At 44.0% G+C, this 24,644-nt stretch overlaps 1 protein-coding gene across 12 annotated transcripts in view; it reads right to left on the bottom strand.

Annotated features, from left to right (window-relative positions):
* The window catches only part of LOC115150325 (calcium-dependent secretion activator 1), a 167,591-nt gene that overhangs the window by 76,678 nt on the left and 66,269 nt on the right, over positions 1-24,644 (bottom strand). For all 12 annotated transcript variants that reach the window (XM_029693490.1, XM_029693497.1, XM_029693498.1 and 9 more), the window contains exon 3: positions 23,508-23,840. In XM_029693490.1, coding sequence (XP_029549350.1) covers positions 23,508-23,840 — 333 coding nt within the window. The remainder of the gene's footprint in view (positions 1-23,507; positions 23,841-24,644) is intronic.

The raw sequence follows: 24,644 nt of genomic DNA, 5'->3' as shown, positions 1-24,644 counted from the left end.
CATGGCTATATGCAGGGGGTACCAGTACTATATACAGGGGGTACCAGTACTATATGCAGGGGGTACCAGTACTATATACAGGGGGTACCAGTACTATATGCAGGGGGTACCAGTACTATATGCAGAGGGTACCAGTACTATATACAGGGGGTACCAGTACTATATGCAGGGGGTACCAGTACTATATGCAGGGGGTACCAGTACTATATGCAGGGGGTACCAGTACTATATGCAGGGGGTACCAGTACTATATGCAGCGGGTACCAGTACTATATGCAGGGGGTACCAGTACTATATGCAGGGGGTACCAGTACTATATACAGGGGGTACCAGTACAGAGTCAATGTGAAGGCTATATACAGGGGGTACCGGTACAGAATCAATGTGAAGGCTATATACAGGGGGTACCGGTACAGAGTCAACGTGGCGGCAGGTAGCCTAGTGGTTAGAGTGTTGGACTAGTAACTGAAAGGTTGCTAGATTGAATCCCCGAGCTGACAAGGTAAAGATCTGTAGTTCTGCCCCTGAACAAGGCAGTTAACCCACTGTTCCTAGGCCTTCATTGAAAATAAGAATTTGTTCTTAACTGACTTGCCTAGTTTAATAAAGATAAAATAAAATATACAGGGGGTACTGGTACAGAGTCAACGTGGAGGCTATATACAGAGTCAATGTGTAGGCTATATACAGGGGGTACTGGTACAGAGTCAACGTGGAGGCTATATACAGAGTCAATGTGTAGGCTATATACAGGGGGTACTGGTACAGAGTCAACGTGGAGGCTATATACAGAGTCAATGTGTAGGCTATATACAGGGGGTACTGGTACAGAGTCAATGTGCGGGGGCCAGGGAGTGTGGAGAGCCACACTCCCTGAAACTAGCATTGTGACATGTCTACCCTCCAGCCCGCCCACAGCCCGCCCACAGCCTGCCCACACAGAGTAGCAGCAACGTGATGTCTTAGCCAAGTTGGCCCTGTAGAGCAGTCACTTCCAGTCATGTCACACATGCAGTGTGCCTTCACCCGCCCACTCACACATAGTCATACACACAGACACAGACACACACACACACACACACACACACACACACACACACACACACACACACACACACACACACACACACACACACACACACACACACACACACACACAGCCTTCAAGTGCTCCACGGTACTGCCACGAAGCTGAACCGGAACACCACCACCCTGCAGCGCTGATGCACATCCACATGGAGCAGCTATCGCGCTCCAGAGAACAACTTTCTAGTGTTGTACAAGGAGATCTGATAGCTACTACACACTGCTGCCTGCACTCCACTTACAGAGAACATGTGCAGAGGGCATAGAGGAGGACCTTCCTCGTTCTGTGAAGACAAATATGCTAAACCAGCCCTGTTGACAAAACAGGTGGCCTAATGGCAATGTCATGTTACTGTTACCATGGTGGATTGTCATGGTGTGTGATGCTGCTGAGCGGTTGTGTTGTGGCAAACCCCAGCTCTGTAATGTTACCGCTATAGAGTGAAGGGAGGAAAATGTCTGCATGTAACCACAAGAGAAGAATGGTGTTATAACTAGTGTGTGTGTGTGTGTGTGTGTGTGTGTGTGTGTGTGTGTGTGTGTGTGTGTGTGTGTGTGTGTGTGTGTGTGTGTGTGTTTGTGTGTGTTTGTGTTTGTGCATGTGTGTTTGTGCGTGTGTGTGTGTGTGTTTGTGCATGTGTGTTTGTGCGTGTGTGTGTTTGTGTGTTTGTGCGTGTGTGTTTGTGTGTGTATGTGCCTGCATGCATGCCTGCGTATGTGTGTGTGTGTGCAACCACAGGAGAGGGGAATGTTGTAGTGTAACTAGATTTCAATTACAGAGGCCAGGGGCTAACTGAATCACTCAAGCATGACCTCAGGCAGGCTCACAACAACCTGATCACGTGACCCAGGCATCCAAGGCTCCTAATGGACACTGGCGGTGGTGGTGACTAAGGCGTGGCATTGTCTTGAACTTAAACAGTGACTAAAACCCATAGAAATGGAATTGCTAGAATCGAAAATTTCCATTCTAGTCAATGGGTCCGTAATTCTATGAATAAACCATCTCTTTGTTCATGCAGCAGTTAGACTATTTTGTACTGACTGACATCATAGACAGAATAAAAAGCATCATTTTTTTCAACAACTTGAGTAAAACTCTGCTGTTGTGGCCATAGAGACCACCAGAACAGTCACATTGGCCATGTTAAGTAAATAAGGGAATGTAGTTAACGAGAGGGTTCTGTACCGTAATTTCCGGACTATTGAGCGCACCTGAATATAAGCCGCACCCACTGAATAAAAAAAAAAGTATTATTTTGAACATAAATAAGCCGCACATGTCTATAAGCCGCAGGTGCCTACCGGTACATTGAAACAAATTAACTTTACACAGGCTTTAACGAAACACGGCTTGTAACAAAAATAAATAGGCTTTAACGAAACACGGCTTGTAACAAAAATAAATAGGCTTTAATGAAACACGGATTGTAACAAAAATAAATAGGCTTTAACGAAACACGGCTTGTAACAAAAAATGTAAAATTTGCAGTAAGCTTTAGTTGTCTTTTTGCACTGAGTCAATTCCTCACGCTGCTGTTTCCAACATCTTATCATCGACTCATTAAGACCAAGCTCCCATGCAGCAGCTCTATTTCCTTTTCCAACAGCCAGATCAATCGCCTTCAACTTGAAAGCTGCATCATATGCATTTCTCCATGTCTTTGCCATGATGAGGATGACAAAATGACTACCGTAATCAGAATGAAGGGAAGTTTGAGAGCGCTCGATTTAATCTAAACAGTAAACAAAAAAGTTGTTTGACCTTAACCCGTTCGGCAATTTCATTGGTCTAATGAAAGCTTCATGCCGCCAAAAAACTGAGCACGTCACAGAATGTTTTTTTGTGAGAAAAAAAATTGAAAGCGGAAAAAATCCATATATTAGCCGCGTCATTGTTTAAGCCGCGAGGTTCAAAGCGTGGGAAAAAAGTTGAGGCTTATAGTCCGGAAATTACGGTAAATTTTCATTCCCGAGGTGACTAAGACCTGCACAAACTCAATCAATGACAAACACAGTGATTCAGAAAGAAAATCTACATTAGTCTGTAAGAGACATCTGACTTCAAGAGCAGTCACCTAGAGATGACCTTGGTGTTTAGAATAATGTTGAAGTCGCTATTTCAAATCAAATCAAATTTTATTTGTTACATGCGCCGAATACAACAGGTGTAAACCTTAGAGTAAAATGCTTACTTACAAGCCCTTAATCAACCATGCAGTTTTAAGAAAAATACCTAAAAAAATAGGAAATAAAAGTAGCAAATAACTAAAGAGCAGCAGTAAATAACAATAGCGGGGCTTTATACAGGGTTCCTGTGTGGGAGCTATCATGGGTTGGTCCTGGTTAGATAGATAAAAGCCATCTGAAGGAGGACAGAGAGAGAAGCCTGGCATCTATTTGCCTAGTTTTCTGCCCCAGAGTAATGAAAAGCAGAGGAATTCACAGGCTCCCTTACATCAATAATGAATGAAGACATATACTGTATATTAGCTGACACAGGCAAAGAGAGGAGTGGAGAGGGCTGAGGGCTTGGTCTCTCTCTCTCTCTCTCTTTCTGCATTTCTCCCCTCTCTCTCTCGCTCTCTCTGTCTCTCTCTCTCTCTCTGGCAAAAGCAGCATTGTTCATCTTTCAGCAACATTAATGCTGTGACTCACTGCCACCCGCTGTGATGACCCTGACTGTGTCAGTCAGTCCGTCCGCCTTACTGAGGACACAGCAGAGCCCACAGCACATACCCTGCAGACAGGGACCTTACAGACAGAGGCAAAATAAAGCCCTAAAACATGTTAGTATAAATGGGGCTGGCTTGGTCTTGCACATGGTGGAAAGTATTGCATGTTAAGCGGAAGACGTGGAGGACAGAGCAGTAGAGGATAGGGCTATTATGTTGTAGTATATTGACTGTAGAGTTATGGGGATTTATAGTGGACTTTTTCAGATGTTCTTTCTACTGTAGAATTACAGGCACGCCACACTCTTAGAAAAAAGGCTTCCAAAAGGGTTCTTTGGCTGTCCCCATAGGAGAACCATTCTGGTTCTAGGTACAACCCTTTTTGGTTCCACGTGCAACCCTTTTGGGTTCCATGTAGAGACCTCTGTGGAAAGGGTTCTACATGGAACCTAAAACGGTTTTACTTGGAACCAAAAAGGGTTCTTCAAATGTTTATTCTATGAGGATAGTCGAAGAACTCTTTAAGGTTCTAGATAGCGCCTTTGATATGTAGCGCATTGTGGGTGATTTTCCATCATGGATGTTACAAAAAAAAGGGTTGTTTGGTGTGTGTCTGACCCCCATCTGAGAGCAAATCATCCATCCAAGCAGCAGAAGCTCCAGCATGGCCGCCCCTGCTGAGTGGGCCTACTGATGTGATGTCTTGTCGGGGGTCATGGGTGCACCTCAGCCACGCTCAAGGTCCTAAACGATATCTTAACCGCCATCGATAAGAAAAAATACTGTGCTGCCGTATTCATTGACCTGGCCAAGGCTTTCGACTGTCAATCACCCCATTCTCATCAGCAGACTCAATAGCCTTGGTTTCTCAAATGATTGCCTCGCCTGGTTCACCAACTACTTCTCTGATAGAGTTCAGTGTGTCAAATCGGAGGGCCTGTTGTCCGGGCCTCTGGCAGTCTCTATGGGGGTGCCACAGGGTTCAATTCTTGGGCCGACTCTCTTCTCTGTATACATCAATGATGTCGCTCTTGCTGCTGGTGAGTCTCTGATCCACCTCTACGCAGACGACACCATTCTGAAATACTTCTGGCCCTTTTTTGGACACTGTGTTAACTATCCTCCAGACGAGCTTCAATGCCATACAACTCTCCTTCCGTGGCCTCCAACTGCTCTTAAATACAAGTAAAACTAAATGCATGCTCTTCAACCGATCGCTGCCTGCACCTGCCTGCCCGCCCGTCCAGCATCACTACTCTGGACGGTACTGACTTAGAATATGTGGACAACTACAAATACCTAGGTGTTTGGTTAGACTGTAAACTCTCCTTCCAGACTCACATCAAACATCTCCAATCCAAAGTTAAATCTAGAATTGGCTTCCTATTTCGCAACAAAGCATCTTTCACTCATGCTGCCAAACATACCCTCGTAAAACTGACCATCCTACCGATCCTCGACTTCGGCGATGTCATTTACAAAATAGCCTCCAATACCCTACTCAATAAATTGGTTGCAGTCTATCACAGTGCCATCAGTTTTGTCACCAAAGCCCCATATACTACCCACCACTGCGACCTGTACGCTCTCGTTGGCTGGCCCGCTTCATACTCGTCGCCAAACCCACTGGCTCCAGGTCATCTACAAGACCCTGCTAGGTAAAGTTCCCCCTTATCTCCGCTCGCTGGTCACCATAGCAGCACCCACCTGTAGCACGCGCTTCAGCAGGTATATCTCTCTGGTCACCTCCAAAGCCAATTCCTCCTTCGGCCGCCTCTCCTTCCAGTTCTCTGCTGCCAATGACTGGAACGAACTACAAACATCTCTAAAACTGGAAACACTTATCTCCCTCACTAGCTTTAAGCACCAGCTGTCAGAGCAGCTCACAGATTACTGCACCTGTACATAGCCCATCTATAATTTAGCCCAAACAACTACCTCTTCCCCTACTGTATTTATTTATTTATTTTGCTCCTTTGCACCCCATTATTTATATTTTTACTTTGCACTTTCTTCCACTACAAATCTACCATTCCAGTGTTTTACTTGCTATATTGTATTTACTTCGCCACCATAGCCTTTTTTGCCTTTACCTCCCTTATCTCACCTCATTTGCTCACATTGTATATAGACTTATTTTTCTACTATATTATTGACTGTATGTTTGTTTTACTCCATGTGTAACTCTGTGTTGTTGTATGTGTCAAACTGCTTGCTTTATCTTGGCCAGGTCTCAATTGTAAATGAGAACTTGTTCCCAACTTGCCTACCTGGTTAAATAAAGGTGAAATAAAAAAATACAAATAAAAAAAGGAGGTCTAGAAGCCCTGTCTCAATCTTCTGCTGCAGAGACATGGCTAGTGTTGACTTCTTCTCTCATCTGCACTGTCCTCCCTTCCCCACTTCCTCTCTCCCTTCCTCTTCCCTCCTCGTCTCCCCTCGTCTCCCCTCGTCTCCTCTCCTCCCCTCTTCTCTCCTCACCCCTGCACTCTGTCCCGTATTTCACCTATTCCTACTACATTAACAGGCCTAGTGCATCTCTGAGGCTTTACTGTATTGATTCCCCGCTCCTTCCAGCAATCCCCTTAAAGAGAGTATGAGCTGCTACCACTGTGGAAGGGAGGGGGGCTTTAAGTGAAAGCTGCTGAACTGAGATGGAGTGAAGGAAGGGGGTGGGGCTGGAGAGAGAGAAAGAGAAGGGAGAGAGAGATGGAGAGAAGGACCGAGAAAGAGAAGGGGGAAAAGAGAAAGGGGGGAGAGAAGGAGGGGAGATACAGAGGTAGAGAGAGAATATGGGGAAAGAGAGCAATAGGAGGGAGAGGGGGAGAGAGAGAGAGAGAGAGAGAGAGAGAAAAGGGGGAGACAGCTTGAAGTACACTGATGGATCTCACTTAAATAATCAAGGAAAAAGTATGAAGCAGTCCTCTCCTCAGATTGAAAAGGGAAAATACAGCTACTCTCTGGATGAGGTCTGGCCATCTCGTTTATAAGATCCCCACAATCCTAACGCCAGTAAAAAATAAGCAATTACTACAATAATTGGGATTCTGCATTCAATTCAAGTATTGGCTATACTATGGATGTCTGATGTTTAATATGATTGTGTTTTGTTAATGCATCCTCTTACCAGTATTAGTCTGTATTCCTTCTCCATATAAATAGAAAATATTGGCATGAGCTGCTATGATGTCAGTGTGTACAGTATAGTAGTGTATGTTTGGAGTGTTTGGGCCACTGTGCAGCCACCCTGCCTGCTGTTTTTCACAGGCTACATTCCAAATGCCACCCTATTCCCTTTATAGTGCACTACTTTCAACCAGGGCCTATTGGAAAGTAGTGCACTATATAGGGAATAGGGTGTCATTTGGGATGAATTCACAGAGTTCCTGGTTAGTAGACCACATAATCAGAACTTTGCCACCAGAAGTTCTGCTCTGCCTTTGCACTGTCAGGGCTTCAGCCTTTCAGAGCGTCACACACACTGCCTATTAGGATTAAATACATTTCTCAGACTGGCTTCATGGAATTTACCCAGGATTCACCCAGGCAGTGCAGAGCCATTACAGTGTGTGTGTGTGTGTGTGTGTGTGTGTGTGTGTGTGTGTGTGTGTGTATTTGTGTGTGTGTGTGTGTTCGAGTGGTTGAATTAAGTGTTTTCCCTGACGCTGGCTGCTGCTGCCTGTCCATCTGAGTGTGCTGTGCTGAACTGTGGGGCTCTAAGGGACTGGTGTGTGTGTGTGTGTGTGTCTGTGTGTGTGTGTCTGTGTGCATGTGCAAGTGTGGTGTGTATGTCTATGTGGTATGTGTGTGAATCTGGGTGTGTGCGTCTGTACGTGTGTGTGTGTGTGTGTGTGTGTGTCTGTGTGTGTGTGTGTGTGTGGTGTGTGTGTGTGTGTGGTACTGGTGTGTGAGGCTAAGGCTAGTGACCTCTGACTGGCCGGCATAGTGCAATCCAAGCAGAACTGTCACAGTCACAGAGGGATGGAGAGAAGGCCACGCCTCCCTGGAAATGCCAGCAACAGAGCAGCTTGTGTAGATCGCTGTCTTTGTCTGACTGCATCCTGACAACACAAGGACTTGGTCACGTCTGTCCGCTAGTCTAGACATCCAGAAACGAAGACATCCAATTTAGATTAACTGAACACGAGCACAATGAAAAATCCAAGGATATTTTTCTTTAATTTGTTTATTTCAATAAACCTTAGAAGTGAGTGAATCTACTGGATAAAATGCAGGTGCTGATGTTGTTAGTAGTTTTGAAGGCTGTAAGAACTGTATCTCATTGATAGAACAGTGACGTATGGTAGATCAGTTATATGGGCAGTGAGTGGTTTTGGGGGGGTTATGTGTGATTGGTGTTGGAGGCAAAGATGACAAACGCAGGTGACCTTCATTTCCCTCTTATCATCCCTCTGAGAGTGTCAGTCACAGTGGTGGTCTGGTCTGCAACACAAAGGGGGGTGCCTGGGGACACGTCATTGAAGGGGCAATCAGACACCCCTCATGGAGCCCCTACACAGCCCCACAATATCCATCCAGGGGCGGCAGGTAGCCTAGTGGTTAGAGTGTTGGGCCAGTAACTGAAAGGTTGTTCTGCCCCTGAACAAGGCAGTTAACCCACTGTTCCTTGGCCGTCATTGTAAATAAGAATGTGTTCTTAACTGACTTGCCTAGTTAAATAAAGGTTAAAATATACTGCTAAAAAAATAAAGGGAACACTTAAACAACACAATGTAACTCCAAGTCAATCACACTTCTGTGAAATCAAACTGTCCACTTAGGAAGCAACACTGATTGACAATAAATTTCACATGCAGTTGCGCAAATGGAATAGACAACAGGTGGAAATTATAAGCAATTAGCAAGACACCCCCAATAAAGGAGTGGTTCTGCAGGTGGTAACCACAGACCACTTCTCAGTTCCTATGCTTCCTGGCTGATGTTTTGGTCACTTTTGAATGCTGGCGGTGCTTTCACTCTAGTGGTAGCATGAGACGGAGTCTACAACCCACACAAGTGGCTCAGGTAGTGCAGCTCATCCAGGATGGCACATCAATGCGAGCTGTGGCAAGAAGGTTTGCTGTGTCTGTCAGCGTAGTGTCCAGAGCATGGAGGCGCTACCAGGAGACAGGCCAGTACATCAGGAGACGTGGAGGAGGCCGTAGGAGGGCAACAACCCAGCAGCAGGACCGCTACCTCCGCCTTTGTGCAAGGAGGAGCAGGAGGAGCACTGCCAGAGCCCTGCAAAATGACCTCCAGCAGGCCACAAATGTGCATGTGTCTGCTCAAACGGTCAGAAACAGACTCCATGAGGGTGGTATGAGGGCCCAACGTCCACAGGTGGGGGTTGTGCTTACAGCCCAACACCGTGCAGGACGTTTGGCATTTGCCAGAGAACACCAAGATTGGCAAATTCACCACTGGGGCCCTGTGCTCTTCACAGATGTATATATATGTATATAATCAGCCCAGCCTGAAGATCACTGCTGTCACCAGAACAACACACGTGGGACACACACACACACACACACACACACACACACACACACACACAGCCCACGCCCGGCCCTGGCTAAAATGTAATGTTCCCTCAGCGTTAGTGAAAGTGACAGCCACACTGCAGTGAACACAGAGGTGAAGTTGCCTGAATGATAGCTGAAGCTGAGAGCAGGTCAGGGGTGACAGGAAGGTTTGATAGGAAGGCGTGACAGAGAGGGGTGTAGTTAGATGGGGAGGAGTGACAGGAAAGGGTGACGGGGAGGGGTGATGAGGGTGTAGATGGATTGACAAAGAGGGGTGATGAGGGGTGACAGGATGGGTGTAGTTAGGTAGAGAGGCTTGATGAGGAGAGGTGATGAGGGGTGTAGTTAGATAGAGGTATTGATGGGTGTAGTAAGATGGAGAGGTGATGAGGGATGACAGGATGGGTGTAGGTAGATAGAGAGGCTTGACGAGGAGGGGTGACAGGATGGGTGTAGTTAGATAGAGGCTTGATGTGATAAGGGATGACAGGATGGGTGTAGTTAGATAGAGAGGCTTGATGAGGATGGGTGGTGAGGGGAGACAGGATGGGTGTAGTTTGATAGAGAGGCTTGGTGATGAGAGGTGACAGGATGGGTGTAGTTAGATAGAGAGGCTTGACGAGGAGAGGTGATGCCTGCTGCTACAGAATGTGCTCATACACTCTTAGAAAGAAAAGCTGCTATCTAGAACCTAAAAGTGTAACCCTTTGAAGAACCCTTTTGAGTTCCATGAAGAGCCCTTTCCACTTAGGGTTCTACATGGAACCCCAAAAAGTTCTACCTGAAACCAAAAAGGGTTGGTAACACTTTACTTGACACCTAGTGTCATAACCTGTTATAATATGGTCATAACACAGTCATGACACACATATTTACACCTGTTGTGACATATAGTGCGTTATTTTATGGCTGGATATGACACCTACATAAGTGTGTTAAAACCCATCTCAGTCATCAGCAACCCCAATGCAACAGAGCATTGGGGTAGGTGCACAATTACAATGATAATTTAATATGGACAATTAAAAAAATATATACAGTACCATTCAAAAGTTTGGACACATCTACTCATTAAAACTTTTTCTTTAGATGTATTATTTTCTACATTGTAGAATAATAGTGAAGACATCAAAACTATGAAATAACACATATGGAACCATGTAGTAACCAAAAAAGTGTTAAACAAATCCAAATATATTTTAGATTTTAGATTGTTCAAAGTAGACACCTTTGCCTTAATGACAGCTTTGCATTCTCTCAACCAGCTTCATGAGGTAGTCACCTGGAGTACTTTTCCAACAGTCTTGAAGGAGTTCCCACATATGCTGAGCACTTGTCAGCTGCTTTTTCTTTACTTTGCGGTCCAACTCATCCCAAACCATCTCAATTGTGTTGAGGTTGCATGATTGTGGAGGCCAGGCCATCTGATGCAGCACTCCATCACTCTCCTTCTTGGTCAAATAGCCCTTACAAAGCCTGGAGGTGTGTTGGGTCATTGTCTTGTTGAAAAACAAATATTAGTCCCACTAAGCGCAAACCAGATGGGATGGCATATCGCTGCAGAATGCTGTGGTAGCCATGCTGGTTAAGTGTGCTTTGAATTCTAAATAAATCACTGACAGTGTCACAAGCAAAGCACCCCCACATCTCCTCCTCCATGCTTCACGGTGGGAACCACAAAGACACGGCGGTTGGAACCCAAAATCTCAAATTTGGACTCATCAGACCAAAGGACAAATTTCCACCGGTCGAATGTCCATTGCTATTGTTTCTTGACCCAAGCAAGTCTCTTCTTAATATTGGTGTCCTTTACTAGTGGTTTCTTTGCAGCAATTTGAGGCCTGATTCACGCAGTCTCCTCTGAACAGTTGATGTTGAGATGTGTCTGTTACTTGAACATTTATTTGGGCTGCAATTTCTGAGGCTGGTAACTCTAATGAACTTATCCTCTGCAGCAGAGGTAACTTTGGGTCTTCCTTTCCTGTGGCGGTCCTCATGAGAGTTAGTTTCATCATAGCGCTTGATGGTTTTTGCGGCTGACCTTCATGTCTTAAAGTAATGATTGACTGTCATTTTTATTTGCTTATTTGAGCCGTTCTTGCCATTATATGGACTTGGTATATTACCAAATAGGGCTATCTTCTGTACACCACCCCTACCTTGTCAAAACACAACTGCTTGGCTCAAATACATTCAGAAAGAAAGAAATTCCACAAATTAACTTTTAACAAGGCACACCTGTTAATTGAAATGCATTCCATTACCTCATGAAGCTGGTTGAGAGAATGCCAAAAGTGTGCAAAGCTGTCATCAAGGCAAATGGTGGCTTCTTTGAAGAATCTCAAATATAAAATATATTTAATTTGTTTAATACTTTTTTGTTACTGCATGATATGTGTTATTTCATAGTTTTGATGTCTTCACTATTATTCTACAATATAGCAAATTGTAAAAATAAAAAAAACCCTGCAGTGTGTCCAAACTTTTGACTGGTATTGTATATAACATAAACATATTGTTGACATGTAAGTTATGGGGTAACGGAATGTTTTGCCTTGTGTGGTAGGTTTTGTGGGTTTTGACACTCTTATGTAGCTGTCATAACCAGACATAAAATAACACATTATATGACACAACAGGTCAACATATATGTCTCATGACAGTGTTATGACCATATTATAAAAGGTTATGACAAGTTATGTAAGCTGTTGATATATTACGACATGTATATGATATATTACGACATGGTCATGACGTGTCATAATGTGTTATGACGCTGGGTTTCAAGTAAAGTGTTACCAAAGTGTACTACTTGGAACCCAAAAGGGTTTGCCTATGGGGACAGCTGATTTACCCTTTTGGAACCATTTTTGATAAGAGTGTATCTATCTAGCCCTCCCTCTCCTCGCGGCTAGCTTAGCAACAATATGCAGTCTGTCCCCCTTCCCCTTCTCCCTTCTTCCAATCTATAGTGCTGCATTATATAGATCCCATCACCAGCCTTACCACACACACACGCACACAAACATGCACACGCAGGCACATGCAGGCACGCAAAGAGACATACACAAACACACACACATGTACGTGCACACACACAGAGGGTTCCATAATCAGATCAGTTCAATGCTGGAAGCAGAAATCCCTCAAGCATAATTCACCAGCGAACAGTTGCTGACGAAGCAAATGAAGGCATAATGGGGTGTTGCCTTTCTCCTCCAACACCAGTAGGAGTGGGGGAGCTGTGTGTGTGTATGTGGGTGTGTGGTGTGCATGCACAGCACATTCTCCAGTGTTAAATTAACACTGAGAGTGTTAAATGAAACAATGTTCCAGTGTCTTTATGGTTCCACTCTTTTCAGTATTAAAATAACACATTGCTTATCGTAAAGCAGGGGTCCAATCAAAATCAAATGGAAACTGTGTAGAAATGATAATGGACCTACATTCATACAGTTTCTTGACTGTGTCCAGCTCACTAATAATCTCCCAAATTAAAGTAGACAGTCAGGGAGCATCAACAATGGCAAAAAAATCGATGGATAGGGGACTATTTATTTTTGACGGTGAGGAAATAAAATACATTTTCAACGCGGCCTTACGGACCTCATTGACAACCGAACACGGCCCTAGAGAAAAAATTTGTTTGACACCCCTGGTGTAAAGCCTTATTTGCATATTTCGAGTTAATTGTAGAGTTACCACCCGTGACTGTATTTGTTAGTGACAAAGACATGCTTGTTGCATTCGTTCATTTTCAGTCCTGTGACCTTTATCAAGTGAGAGCCCAATTAAACCTCATGGTTTGCACACCACATCAGGCCTGCAAGTCACATAATGCTGGCTTGCTAAGTGATGTGTAATTCCTATCGGAATCCAGCCAGAGTGGGGATATCAAACATTATTCATCCGCAACTTGCATTCAGTATGACTGCCAGGGTTAGGAAGACTAAGATATGAGACTACCTAAAGCATCTAAACTGGAATAACCATTTCAGTAACAGGTGCAATAAATCCAAGTAACAGATTAGATTCATTTAGAAAAGCTATGTTATTTAATAGAGTAGCATAGGATGAATTCATCGATGTACATGCAAAAACATAGATATTGAAACAAACATTCTCAAAATCAATTTGCAATAGAAGTCCTGTATGGCTCTGTTGGTAGGACACGGTGCTTGAAACACCAGGGTTGTGGGTTTGGTTCCCATGGGGGAACAGTATGAAAATGTATGGACTCACTCCGGATAAGAGTGTCTGCTAAAATATAAATGTGAGCATGATGGGTGTGGTTTTCGGTTCAACACTTGTTATTCAAACACTAGGGTTATTCTACACCACTGCACACACACATTTTTGTCTGTTGGCTGCGGGGTTTGTGATTGCTCGTTTCAGAGCTAGAGGTTCATTTTAATGTTCTCTGCTCTCTCTTACCTCACTTTGACATCTCCCTGTGCGTACGATGAAGGTAATTTAATCAGCTGCCACTTGAGATTGGGGAAAAATTTCAGTCGAAGAGAGAGAAATAGAGTTCATCCGTGCGGGTAAATATTCATGATCACACATCAGAGTAGCTGAGCGAGGAGAGTGTGAGAAACAGTGTTTTTTTTTAACCAGTCAGTGATGTTGTTACACTGCATCATTGTATCACTGTATCAGATTCACGCTCCACCAACAGAACAGATATTTTCACCCTGTGGTGTCATAGCACTAACAAGCAACCAAATCTGCTTTCATTGAACACCTCTAGATGCAGTATTGAGGTTTGGCACTTAAGTGCTTAACTATTTACAGTATTTTAGTGCAGCAGAAACCCAGGCTATTGTAGACATGAACCCCCTCACCATAGCAGCTAGGCAGTAGGCTGTGCGCACTATGCATTGACGGAATAACAAAACAAAAAAATGAACTCTAGATTGTTGCATTGTGAAAATGTCACAGAAGAAATGCCAGACTTCAGAGTCTAAATAATTAAACAAAATGTCAATTATTCCTCCCACTCTCAATTTGTGATCCAAAATATTCAAAACCAAAGTTCTATCAAATGTATTTGAACTCGGCTATATTTGTGCATATTTAAGTCACTCTGGATAAGAGCGTCTGCTAAATGACGTAAATGTAAATGTAAATGTACAAATACATTAGTACTAAGTGTACACTATTATTTGTTAGAAAAATCGTATGGGCCCTGGTAAAAAGTAGCACACTACATAGGGAATAGGGTGCCATTTGGGACACAGTCTGCGTGTTATCTGCTCCATATGAATAATATTAACGCTGACCACTTCCATACATAGTGCCTGTAACTGTTCAGCAGCACCCAAGCAGCCTTGTGAGAGGAGCTGAGAGACTGAATTGTTACTGTGGTACTGTAGAGACACAGCACTGGATACTGGACACAGCACTGGCCTTCAATAATACCCAACCAGCAGTCTCATTGTTTGTTATTGAGTTACAGTAATGCTCAAAGAATATAACCGCGTCACTACAGCTCAAAGCCAAGATAATGAATCTGTCACCTTGAGGTGTGATTATCATCACATTTGTGATGCTTGGTTGCGTGACAATAATTGTCATCTCTATTTTTTATTTTTGCCATGTCATTGCTGACACTGGCATTGACTGGTTCATTGGCTACAAAGATGACTCATATACATTCAGCCTTCTGTGGCAACCTCTTCAGCAAGGCAAACGATCATCCAAGTAGATCAGATGGCAAATGTTAAAATGATTTGTTGGTTAACATGAGAAAGAGATTCATAAGGCCATCCATCTCATCTCTATGCGTGAGTACATGGCAGGCAACAGCACATTCACATTTTCTGCTTCCGACTGCGCTTACGTTGCCCGACAATTTCTGCTAATTATGTCTAATTGTGCTTTCATTAAATAAACTCCAGGTGGTGTATGTGTCGTCTAATGGCACAAACTCATTCAGAACGCCTCTTAGAACGCCTTTCTATTGACAAAAAATGCCATTCACTCCATCACCATCAGAAAGGCTAAATTATGTATGTTTTATGTGGATGGATGTGTTTGATGCAGAGTGGCTTGCCTTTGGCTTATCGTGGCTACACGACCAAACATACACACACACACACGTGCCCACGCACACACACTAACGACTGTTACACGCCACTCAGAGAGCCATTTAACCAGGTCAAGCGGCTGTCATGATGTGGCCTTGAAGCGTCTATTCAGTTGCATGCTTTACTGAAACTCACGACACAAAACATATTACTCTGTGTATGCGTGTTTCATGCAGCACTTGAAAGTCCTATTCAGTTCCATGCTTTACTGAAACTCACGACACGAAACATATTACTCTGTGTATGTGTGTTTCATGCTTTACTGAACTGGAACTCATAATGAGTCACATTACAGAACGGAAAGCAGACACGAAGCAGAAAGAAAAAATACATGAATTGGCTGTAACAACCTTCTTAGAAGTACATATTCCTGCACATCTCCAATAGGCATGAGGAAGAGAGACATGTACATTACCATAGATATGTCTGCTGGACTGTGCCACGCATAGCACAGTTAGGTCACTTGGTTGTGCAGCCCAGCCCCAGTGTGTCGTATCATGAGAGCCAGGCAGGCTGGTGCGATGGGGCCGTTGGTCATACATACTGTACCAGTGTACTCAACCTGCTCTGAGTCACTCTCAGTGCCACTTGTACCACATTCACCTGGTTATCACCTGATTGTGCAGCCCAGCCTCATTACATTGTATTGGGAGAGCCAGGAAGGCTGGTGCAGGGGGGCCACAGGTGTCACGACTCCTACCGAAGGTGGCTCCCCCTCCTGCTCGGGTGGCGCTCGGCGGTCGTCGTCACCGGCCTACTAGCTGCCACTGATTCCCTTTTGTTTCCCCCCTTTCCGTTATTGTTTGCACCTGTTATGTGTTGGGCTGATTAGCGTTGTTATATTAGCCAGTAGGCCCGCCTGCTCTTTGTGCGGGATTGTTGCTCTGTATTTTTGCTTGTGTTCACGCTGATTGTGTTTATGCTCTAGTGCGTGGTTTTGCGCCGACTGTTTTCTGTCCCCTGTGTTTGGGGCACATTGTTTTGTGTGCGCTCTGGATCGCTGTTGGGGTGGCTTGTGTTTCGCCGTTGTGCTCATTAAAAGCCACTACCCTGTATCGCTGCTTCCTGCGCTTGATTCCTCACCCACTACGCCCAAGCCTTACAGAATCCCGCACCACGAATGGAGTCAGCAGGAGCAGCTGTCAACCCCCTTCCCTCGATGGAGGAACGCGTTCTCCATCACACCTCAGTCCTCCATCGGATCGGAGATGGACCAAATGATGGAGGATGGACCAATGGGAGAGGAGTGGTCTCCTCTCTCCACCTCCGGCTCCTCTGACTCAGCCACCTCCTCCTCCCACTGTGTCCGGCTCCGGCACGCTTTGTCTTGCGCTCCCGAGGGAGTATGATGGAGCGGCGGCTGGGTGCCAGGGATTTCTGCTCCAGCTCGAGCTGTACCTGGCGAGACCTGCTCCCTCGGGGGAGGAGAGTGTGAGTGTCCTCGTTTCCTGCCTGACGGGTCGAGCTCTGGAGTGGGCCAACGCAGTCTGGAATGGTCCGGACTCGGCGAGGGATCACTATCCAGTGTTCACCCGCCGCTTTCGGGCCGTGTTCGACCACCCTCCGGAGGGACCAGCGGCGGGTGAGCGGCTGTTCCACCTCAGGCAGGAGACAAGGAGCACGCAGGACTTCGCGCTGGAGTTCCGGACCTTGGCCGCTGGGGCGAGGTGGAACGAAAGGGCCCTGATAGACCAGTTAGCCAGTAGGCCCGCCTGCTCTTTGTGCGGGATTGTTGCTCTGTATTTTGGCTTGTGTTCACGCTGATTGTGTTTATGCTCTAGTGCGTGGTTTTGCGCCGACTGTTTTCTGTCCCCTGTGTTTGGGGCACTTTGTTTTGTGTGCGCTCTGGATCGCTGTTGGGGTGGCTTGTGTTTCGCCGTTGTGCTCATTAAAAGCCACTACCCTGTATAGCTGCTTCCTGCGCTTGATTCCTCACCCACTACGCCCAAGCCTTACAACAGGTCACACTGTACCAGTCTAGTCACCCTGCTCCGAGTCACTCCCATATTTCTGCAGTGCTTCCTGGTACCTTCTATCTGGGACAGAAATAGTCATTTTCCCTTCCCCCGCTCTCTTGTTATGTGACTTTAACAAATGACTTAAATCCCACGAGATAAGAGCTAAAACTGATGGCCTCTGAATCTTAACCAATCCCTGAAAACCTCTCATCACATCTTCTCCAACCAGCCCTGAGGCATCTAGTGCTGAGCAGCGAGCAGGGAACAGCATCATCTTCTGTTTGGGGAGAACTCCGTCATCAATCTAAATGGATATGCACCATTTCACCATTGTTTCAAATAATAACACAGCATATCAATCTGGATTCTAGGATAATCATCGAGAGAGAACAGTGGAGAATGCGGCGCTGCCATTGCCATGCGTTGGTTCTTATGAGGATTGTCTCCCCAAATGGTACCTTTGTCCCTACATAGTGCACTACTTTTGACCAGAGCCTTATGTGGTCGAAAGTAGTGCACTATACTGTACACAAACAAATCTCAAAATTGATAGGTATATGCAAAAATTTTACTTCAGCCTGTGGTGCCTAGCCTTAAAATAATGATATACAGCCATTGTTGTTTTTGAATCACGGATTGCCCCATTAACAGAAAAACATCCATCATAAAAAATGTGCCCCTACAGAAAATTATCCTACATCCTGCAATGCAAATACATTTATTTACCACTCAAAATTCATCAGACAAAAACCAAACCACTGGCCATTAAATCTAAGTGGTGAGTACTCTCTACGCAGCAAAAGAGAGAAAATCAAGCATGAGAGGTTGTGTTTTTGCATCTGTCATATTGAACAGTGGTAAAAAGGACTATTGCTCCTGTCAAATTGAACACTGTGGTAAAAAGGCCTATTGCTCCTGTCATATTGTGCCTGTCATATTGAACACTGAGGTAAAAAGTCCTGTTGCTCCTGTCATATTGAACACTGTGGTAAAAAGGTCTGCTTATCCAGTCATATTGAACACTGTGGTAAAAAAGTCTACTTCTTCTGTCATAAGGACACTGTGGTAAAAAGGCCTATTGCTCCTGTCATATTAAACACTGTGGTAAAAAGTCCTGTTGCTCCTGTCATATTGAACACTGTAGGAAAAAGGTCTGCTTATCCAGTCATATTGAACACTGTGGTAAAAAGGCCTATTGCTCCTGTCATATTAAACACTGTGGTAAAAAGGCCTATTGCTCTTGTAATAAGAACACTGTGGTAAAAAGGCTTATTGCTCCTGTCATATTGAACACTGTGGTAAAAAGGCCTGCTGATCCAGTCATATTGAACACTGCGGTAAAAAGGCCTGTTGCTCCTGTCATATTGAACACCATGGTAAAAAGGCCTATTGCTCCTTTCATATTGAACACCATGGTAAAAACTCCTGTTGCTCCTGTCATATTGAACACTGTGGTAAAAAGGCCTATTGCTCCTGTCATATTGAACACTGTGGTAAAAAGGCCTATTGCTCCTGTCAAATTACGCCTGTCATATTGAACACTGTGGTAAAAAGGCCAATTGCTCTTGTCATATTGCTCCTGCCATATTGAACACTGTGGTAAAAAGGGCTATTGCTCGTGTCATAAGAACACTGCGGTAAAAATGCCTATTGCTCCTGTCATACTGAACACTGGTAAAAAGGCCTATTGCTCCTTTCATTTTGAACAATGTGGTAAAAAGGCCTATTGCTCCTTTCATATTGAACACTGTGGTAAAAAGGGCTATTGCTCCTGTCATAAGAACACTGCGGTAAAAAGGCCCATTGCTCCTGTCATACTGAACACTGTGGAAAAAAGGGCTATTGGTACTGTCATATTGAACACCGTGGTAAAAAGGCCTATTGCTCCTGTCAAATTGCTCCTGCCATATTGAACACTGTGGTAAAAAGTTATACTCCTTCTGTCATAAGGACACGGTGGTAAAAAGGCCTATTGCTCCTGTCATATTGAACACTGTGGTAGAAAGTCCTGTTGCTCCTATCATATTGAACACCGTGGGAAAAAGGTCTGCTTATCCAGTCATATTGAACACTGTGGTAAAAAGGCCTATTGCTCTTGTCATATTGCTCCTGTCATATTGAACACTGTGGTAAAAAGTAATGTTACTCCTGTCACATTGAACACTGTGGTAAAAAGGCCTATTGCTCTTGTCATAAGAACACTGTGGTAAAAAGGCCTGCTGATCCAGTCATATTGAACAATGTGGTATAAAGGCCTATTGCTCCAGTCGTATTGAACACTGGTAAAAAAAACTATTGCTCCTGTCATATTGAACACTGCGGTAAAAAGGCCTGTTGCTCCTGTCATATTGAACACTGTGGTAAAAGGGCCTATTGCTACTGTCATAAGAACACTGTGGTAAAAAGGCCTATTGCTCCTGTCATACTGAACACTGTGGTAAAAAGGCCTATTGCTCCTGTCATATTGAACACTGGTAAAAAGGCCTATTGCTCCTGTCATATTGAACACTGTGGTAAAAAGGGCTATTGCTCCTGTCATAAGAACACTGCGGTAAAAAGGCCTATTGCTCTTGTCATACTGAACACTGTGGTAAAAAGGCCTATTGCTCCTGTCATATTGAACACTGTGGTAAAAAGGGCTATTGCTCCTGTCATAAGAACACTGCGGAAAAAAGGCCTATTGCTCCTGTCATACTGAACACTGTGGAAAAAAGGGCTATTGCTCCTGTCATATTGAACACCGTGGTAAAAAGGCCTATTGCTCCTGTCAAAAAGGTCTATAGTGTCAGTGGTCAGCAGAAAAATAGCTATTCTGCTGATTGTGAGCAGTGATGTTTTCACTACTGTGACAAGATGGTAACTGGAATAGGGATATTTAGTATGCTGAAATGGCCCGCCTCTGATCGCTCTGTTTATGTGTGCATCAGTGCATCTGTGTGTGCGTCTGTGCGTCTGTGCGTCTGTCTGTCTGTCTGTCTGTCTGTCTGTCTGTCTGTCTGTCTGTCTGTCTGTCTGTCTGTCTGTCTGTCTGTCTGTCTGTCTGTCTGTCTGTCTGTCTGTCTGTCTGTCTGTCTGTCTGTCTGTCTGTGTAGGTCTGTACGTGTGTGTGTATGTTTGTTAGTGTGTGTGTATGTCTGTACATGTGTGTGTTTGTGTGTGCATGTGTTTGTGTGCATATGTGTGGGTGTACGTACATGAACGCATGATTTTAAGCATGTGTGTCTGTGTTCCAATCCAGACAAATGGTAAATTGATCTGCCCAGTTCAGCTCTTTGACCTGACCTGAAGACATATCATGGAGGAGAAGCACCACAATATTCTATACCTAAAACACAGCAACACAGTTTCCTGTTACCAATGCAAAAAAAAGCAAAAGGGCAAAAAGAACGAACAGAACACGATTGATTATATTTATAATTTGGCAGCTTCCTTTGTCTGCAGATCTGCAGTACTTAGTGCCAAGTGGGATATGTTCAGAGGGATTGCCCACCATGCCACCATACCAACCCACAGCACTGTGTCCTTGTCCTGCAAGCAGATTCATTCCTGACCCTCCACCAGCGGCTCTACTCTGCTCCGCCGCCAGGTTGCACAGGAAAACTAGGTTAGCCATCTTCAAAGGATGAGCAGGGAAGAATCTAAAGCAACTATGGGAAGACTCAGAGGGGCTGTGCTTTATCTCAGCATGAGACAAACCAACAAATTAAGGATTGGAGAGAGAGAGAGAAAGAGAGAGAGAAAGAAAGAGAAAGAGAGAGAGAGAAAGAGAGAGAGCTATTTGGCTTTAAACAGACAGTACATGTTGGCAGACTATCTATCCACCGTGACTGATAAAAAAGTGAGAAAAACACTGACTGTGTACAGACTCAGTAAGCACAGCCTGGCCATAGAAACCAGCCGTCATAGACAAATCTCAGAGAGGACAGGTTGTGCTCACTCTGCCCTCAGAGACAGAGCTGCACTTTCTCCAACATTGCCAGAACTATACAGACTTATGGGCAATTTTCTTTCCCAAAATTGAAAACAAATACAATTTTGAAACCAAAACAGAAAGGGAAAAAATCAAATATCTACTGGGAGAAAAAAAAAAAAACCTTTGTGCCACATTAGCTGCTAAATATGTAGCTTCTTACCACACTGGTAGGGACAAGCAGTGGAATGACAAACCAGAGCAATAACATTGCTAACTGTGTCTTTATCACTATTTCATTATTGTCCTAGTTCATTTCTTAGTGTAGTGTCCCGTTAATTGTTATTACTCATTGAGTATTATTATTTGTCCTATTGTTATCTATCTGCGTCATCATTGATTTGATGCGTGTCTATATGTTTGCGTTGGCAATGTACGTGGTAACACTTGCCAATAAAGCCATTTGAGAGAGAGAGTTAGAGAGAGAAAGAGAGAGAGCGAGACTCATGCCTCTGAATTTACAAGACTGATCAATCTATCACTTCACATTGTAACCCAGTCTCCATTCACAATCTGCCATTATACTTCAGTTGAAGGAAAAACACATCAGTTCAAAGCTTCCTGAGGCTATGCCGTTGGGATAGCAACCATTAAAGCTGTAACTTTTTAGGAGACTCAACCATCTATAATTTTAATTGAAAGCAAGTCTGTTCTATGTGCAATATTTTTATCCCTCCCGTTCTGAAGTTTTGTTTTGCGTCTCTTACTTTTGGTTTTGTACACCAGCTTCAAACCACAGAAAACACTATATTTTTGGTTATGGAAAATATATTTCACCGCTGTTTAGATGGCACTATGATTCTCTACACTATTCTTGCCAGTTTTGTCACATAAACTGAAATTAGGCAAAGTTTTAGAATTTGTTCTACCAGGAAATGGCAGAACGATTTCTGCGCAGTGCATCTTTAAATGTTGTACAACATAAATGACGAAGAAAATAGTAAGATGATACCTTCTTCTCTCAGGCAGAAATTAAGCCGTTTCAACAATTCATTGGTTTCTGAGGGCCACGTGTGCATTAAATCGAAATGGGAGAGAATGAGACCATTCACTTAAGTGTGGTTGCTAATGCATTAAATTATGAGGAAATGTAAATGTATCTGAGCTCTGGCTCCGAATGCTTCCTGTGATCAGACTTTTAATCAAGCTCCTGGAAGAAGAATATATTAGCACTGCTATCTGCTCTCTAAGTCTCAGCGTTCTCATAGAGTGTTGTACAAGTGAAGCAGCGCTGCGGGTAGGAGAGTTATGTCCGACACAAGCACACTGGTGTCCACCATTGTCCTCTAGCAATCTCAACATGTCACTCCTCATAGGAAGGAGATCGAAGCGCTGGCTCTCTAGGCGCTGGGCTGTAAGATAGGCCTGTGATTTACCAGCTTTGGGTTTGTGCTATCTCCCTCTTGAAAATAAGTGTCAGGTGCATGTTATTTTATATTATTTTACCAAATGGAAACCTGATGAAGGCTGTTTCAGCCAAATACAAGAACAGGAAGAGCCTGTTTGAAAGTAAAACAGGCCTTCTAGTCAAGGTGTAAAACCTGGGCCCATATCCACAAATTGTCTCAGAGTAAGAGTGCTGATCGAGGATCAGTTCGACCATGCATTATAATCTAAAAGTAAAACCTGATCTTAAGTCAGCACTCCTACATTGTTATTGGTTATTGCATTGTTTGGTTTTGAGTTTGAGTTTGCAAGAAAGGCATTTCACTGCACTTGTGCATGTGACATTAAAACTTGAAACTTGAGATGCTTGAAAAATACAGTTGGTCTCTAAAACCTGGTGTGATTCTATAAACCCATATTGATCTGTGACCTTGCTACTGCATGAGACAAAGGAGACAGCAGACTTTCCACTGTAGCTGTCCAGCTGCAGGCATAGCCCAAACAACAGTAACAAATGCTGCACTGTTCTTGGCCTTGATTGTTTTTTGTTTACCTGGCAGGCAGAACTGTCTGCAATGACATCAATCTCTGATTGTGATGACATCATGATGACTTAATTGTCACCAGTCAGTTTTGCCCACTGGGAAAGTAGTGTTCTTTTTTAACAGTGATGCACACACACATAGATGCATCAGAAATAGCAGCCTATGGACCCTAGTCAAAAGCAGTGATGGGAATAGGGAACCATTTCGGATGCAACCATATTTCACAATGATGCGTACACACACACACACCCTCCCTCTACTAACGCCTGCTCTTACCTGGCAGGCGTTGTAGAGCAGCTGGTGCTCAAATTTCTTGATACCCAGAATGTTCTGGAACATCTCGTAGAGCTGGTCCTTGCTGAGGATGAGCTCTGAGGCGGCGCTGGCCGTCATGCGCTGCTGGGCTTTGCGTGGGTCCTCGTCCCCGCGGTAGATGGTGTCGAACTTGGCCATCCAGGAACTGAGCACTGTCTCCTTACTCAGGCCGTCGATCTCAGGCAGGCTGCGAACACGCTTCTCAATGTGCCTCTTGAACACCTCCCTGCAGTCATTGGCTGAGAAGCCCCCGCTCTGGACCATCTTGGCAACGCGGTCGCTCTTCAAGAACACCTGCGGTACATAGAGACATGTTGGAAAGGGTAGATATGTGTACACTGTTGAAAACATCCAGAAGAAATAGAAAACTGAGGTTTAAATGCAAATATTATATTTATTAGGACAGATGCCCCAAAATGTGCTCAGCGCAATAATAAATACAAGTGAAAAGATAATCATTTTTGTTTACTTAACCAATCATCAGTGTGATAAAGGGCATACACACCTGGCTCATATATATTTTGATTACATCAAGTAATCAACACCTAGGTAAATGAAAGTAGAGCATCTGAAGTTATAATGCCACAGAGAGAAAGAGAGCAATGTGATGTCAATGACTGTCTTGTAACAGAGTAGAAACAGAAAGGGTCAAACTGCTGTTGCAGCTACAGATAATAATAGGTGTACATTTCATTTATATAGTGCTTTTCATTACAAAGAATACCAAAGCACGAAAAGTGGCAAACCGATATAAAAGAAAAACATATTTCATCTTTGCACCTGAAGGCACTTGGAATGCAGACAGCAGACAATGGAGGTATGAAAAGATATTAACCAGGTCTGCTGAGATAATTTCATTTATAATAACATAACTGAAGTATTTACACTGGTACTGTAAGAGGCTATCTAACTACTGCAAATAAACTTGTGTATTTTATTTAACATATTGTTGAGTAGACTATACCCACTGAGGATACACTGGCTGAATCAACATTGTTTCTAAGTAATTTCAAGGATTACTTTGAACTTTGAAGGATTACAATTACTTTGAACCAACATTGAATTGCCCGCTGTGCCAAGTGGGTATTGTGATTACAT

The sequence above is a fragment of the Salmo trutta genome, chromosome 16 (genome assembly GCF_901001165.1).
Source record: "Salmo trutta chromosome 16, fSalTru1.1, whole genome shotgun sequence".
NCBI lineage: Eukaryota > Metazoa > Chordata > Actinopteri > Salmoniformes > Salmonidae > Salmo > Salmo trutta.
This window is presented reverse-complemented; position numbering and strand designations above follow the sequence as displayed.